Source organism: Belonocnema kinseyi, chromosome 1 (assembly GCF_010883055.1).
Source record: "Belonocnema kinseyi isolate 2016_QV_RU_SX_M_011 chromosome 1, B_treatae_v1, whole genome shotgun sequence".
NCBI classification, from domain to species: domain Eukaryota; kingdom Metazoa; phylum Arthropoda; class Insecta; order Hymenoptera; family Cynipidae; genus Belonocnema; species Belonocnema kinseyi.
In genome coordinates this window covers 99,021,830-99,024,581 of record NC_046657.1, presented here as the reverse complement: position 1 = coordinate 99,024,581, position 2,752 = coordinate 99,021,830, and the positions used below count along the sequence as shown (strand labels likewise).

Genomic DNA, 2,752 nt, shown 5'->3' with positions numbered 1-2,752 from the left:
GTTATTAACTGCAGTTGGGAAACCAGACGTAACATCAGAACTGGTTTGGGAATACAAAGAAGTATTGAACCAACTTGCAGAAAAGAACAACGGTGCTCTTATATGGGTTTATGGCCATACAGTGATTAAGGGTAACGAAAAGGTGGACAAACTGGCAAAAAGCGGCGCAGCAAGTGAATACATAGCACCAGAACTGATACTGGAACTAGCATCTATCTGCAACGGGATGGCCATTAAAAACTGATTCCGGACGAAGCACCGGGAATGCTGGGAACAAACGCAGTGTTACCGACAAGCGAAAGCCATCCTGGGCTATACGTACAAGATGGTCACGGCCGGGGAAATGATGGGTTTACCCAAGAAAGACATAAGGACAGTGGCTCTGATGCTTACAGTGCACAACCACCTGAACTATCATGTCTGCAAGATGGACAAAGTGAAGGATACGCAACAGGAATAATGAAACATACCCGCATGACTTATGCCAGTGTCCGCCATAAGCTTAGCTTAGGCAACAAACCACTGGGGCTCATTTCACGGAATCTGACGAAATCATAACGCGGCCAGGGGTTGATATACTGTGCTTCATCTTGAACTCTGGAATCAACTACTGGGAGAGAATATTTAAGGGTGTGGCACAATAGGCTTCATAGCTTGAGCAGTAGGGGGGCTTTATCGGGGATCCCCGCTCGCATATAAACTAACTAAATTAAATATTCAAATAAAAATTGGTAAATGTACGTATTTAATGGGGAACAATTTAATTCTACATTTGAATTTCAAAGAGTATAAAATTGAAAATAAAAAATGAAAGACCTGAAATAAAACATATTTAAAACTGTACCTTTTTCTTAATGACTACGTTAATTTATAATGTATAAGTATTAATATTACATTTTGTAATACGAAAATAAAAATGAATTCAATTTTATTAAGAACTGTATTTTTGATTTATATTCTCATTTTAAAATATCTATACAATTTTTTAAAGCAATTATTAGAATTAATAGAAAATAAACTTGTTTACGAAAAAAGTTTTAAGAATACAAATTTTTCATTGAAAGCGACGTGCTACCGCCTAAGACTTGCCAGCTGCAAAATATTTATTAGAATTTTTAGTAATCACAACTTTGAAAGAAAAAACGTATTTCGTTCGCTCTAAGTTTCGAAACTAAAAAAATTATATTAAAACGGCGTCAAGTCTTTGAAAAAATAGACTATTGAAGTCCATAATCACTCTGCAAATTTTTAGGTGTGGATTTATTATTGTTTTTATGATTACGCTTAAGAACAATGCAAATAGGTCATGCCTTAAGACTATAAAAATACAAAATTAATTTTGTTAAAGTTAGGGCTTAGGTTTGGCCAAAAATATGAGATTGTTGAAAATCAAAAATGGTTAATATTTAAACTTTAAAAGATACTACGTATTATCACGAATATAGAGATATAATACTTTAGTGACTTTTTGAAATAAAAATTACGCCCAAGGCCCAAGTCGTTAAAACGTTTATGTAACAAATACAAAATTCTATTTCTTTCTTGCACAATTTACTCTGCATTCTTTACAAATTCCATCTGCTCAACTCCAAACTCTAAACTTCTAAAATAAGGTTTTACATTTTAAAATTTACACAGTTCAGCCGTTCTGACCTTTTAGACGCCCTCGTCACGTAGTTTTTTCATTGATATTTACAGCTTGTCCTAAACTGTGGTCCCAAGTCTCTGTTTTCCAAAATCTACATCCAAGAATTTATTGCAAAAGCAAAGTGGTTTAAAAGGTTTCATCGAATACAGAACAAAATAAAACTTCATTTAACTTATATTTTAATATTGCACAATACACACACAATACACATACACTCATGTCATACACTATTATCGAATTCGAAACGCAAATCACACACTAAGAACAACTAAAATCCATTTTAATTACGATGCTTGTTTCGGAACTGATTCAAGACGATCCACTGAAATTACGCCTTTATAACGCTTGTTACTTTGTTTTTCGCCTTCGATATCCTCCATCGAAAGTAAGTCCCTGACTTCGTATTCTCGCGGTGCCTTGCGCTTTTTATCAAACCGTTCTTTCATTGTTACGGCGTTTGCTGCCAGTAATTCCACGACGTCCTTCGGTTCCTCGACTGCTTTTTCGCGATTTAATGTAATTACTTCACGCGTTAGTGGATTATCGAGAAGACCCGGTGTTCGATTTTTAAAAACCACTTCGTAGGAAGTTCGCTTGGTTACTTTGTGCTCGCCATTATTAATCGCCCATTGCACGTCCCATAATTTGTCGTCCCAGTCGCGATTTTCGTCATCCTCCGTGACACTAGCGAGACAAGTCGTGAGTCCTCGATTTGTTCGCTCTACCTGACCATTAGCGCGTGGACACCCAGACGCAATTTTCACGTGTTTCAACATATTACATACTTACATATTCTTCACAAAATTTATCGAACACCGCTGCAGTAAACGCGGTACCCCTATCGCTAATTATTCGATCCGGTTTCCCCTAATGGGCAATAAATTCTTTGAGCATCTCTACAGCTTTCACGGCCGACTGGGCTTTCACAGCTTTCAGGACCGTGTATTTGCTGTGCCCACAGACTATTTCGCACGCGTATTTATTCCCGCGTTCTGAAACAATATACAGCCCCGGGTGATCAACGTCAACGCTTTGAAAGGGGATAATCCCCTGTTCCAATGGATGCAAATATCCCGGTTTTCTGCCGCTAGGTGCCTTAAAATA

At 37.2% G+C, this 2,752-nt stretch overlaps 1 protein-coding gene across 1 annotated transcript; it reads right to left on the bottom strand.

Moving 5' to 3' along the window:
- Positions 1-1,932: 1,932 nt before the first annotated feature.
- On the bottom strand, positions 1,933-2,424 carry LOC117179065. Its single transcript, XM_033370705.1, has one exon. The coding sequence runs from the start codon at positions 2,422-2,424 to the stop codon at positions 1,933-1,935; it is 492 nt and encodes a 163-aa protein (XP_033226596.1).
- Positions 2,425-2,752: the final 328 nt, after the last annotated feature.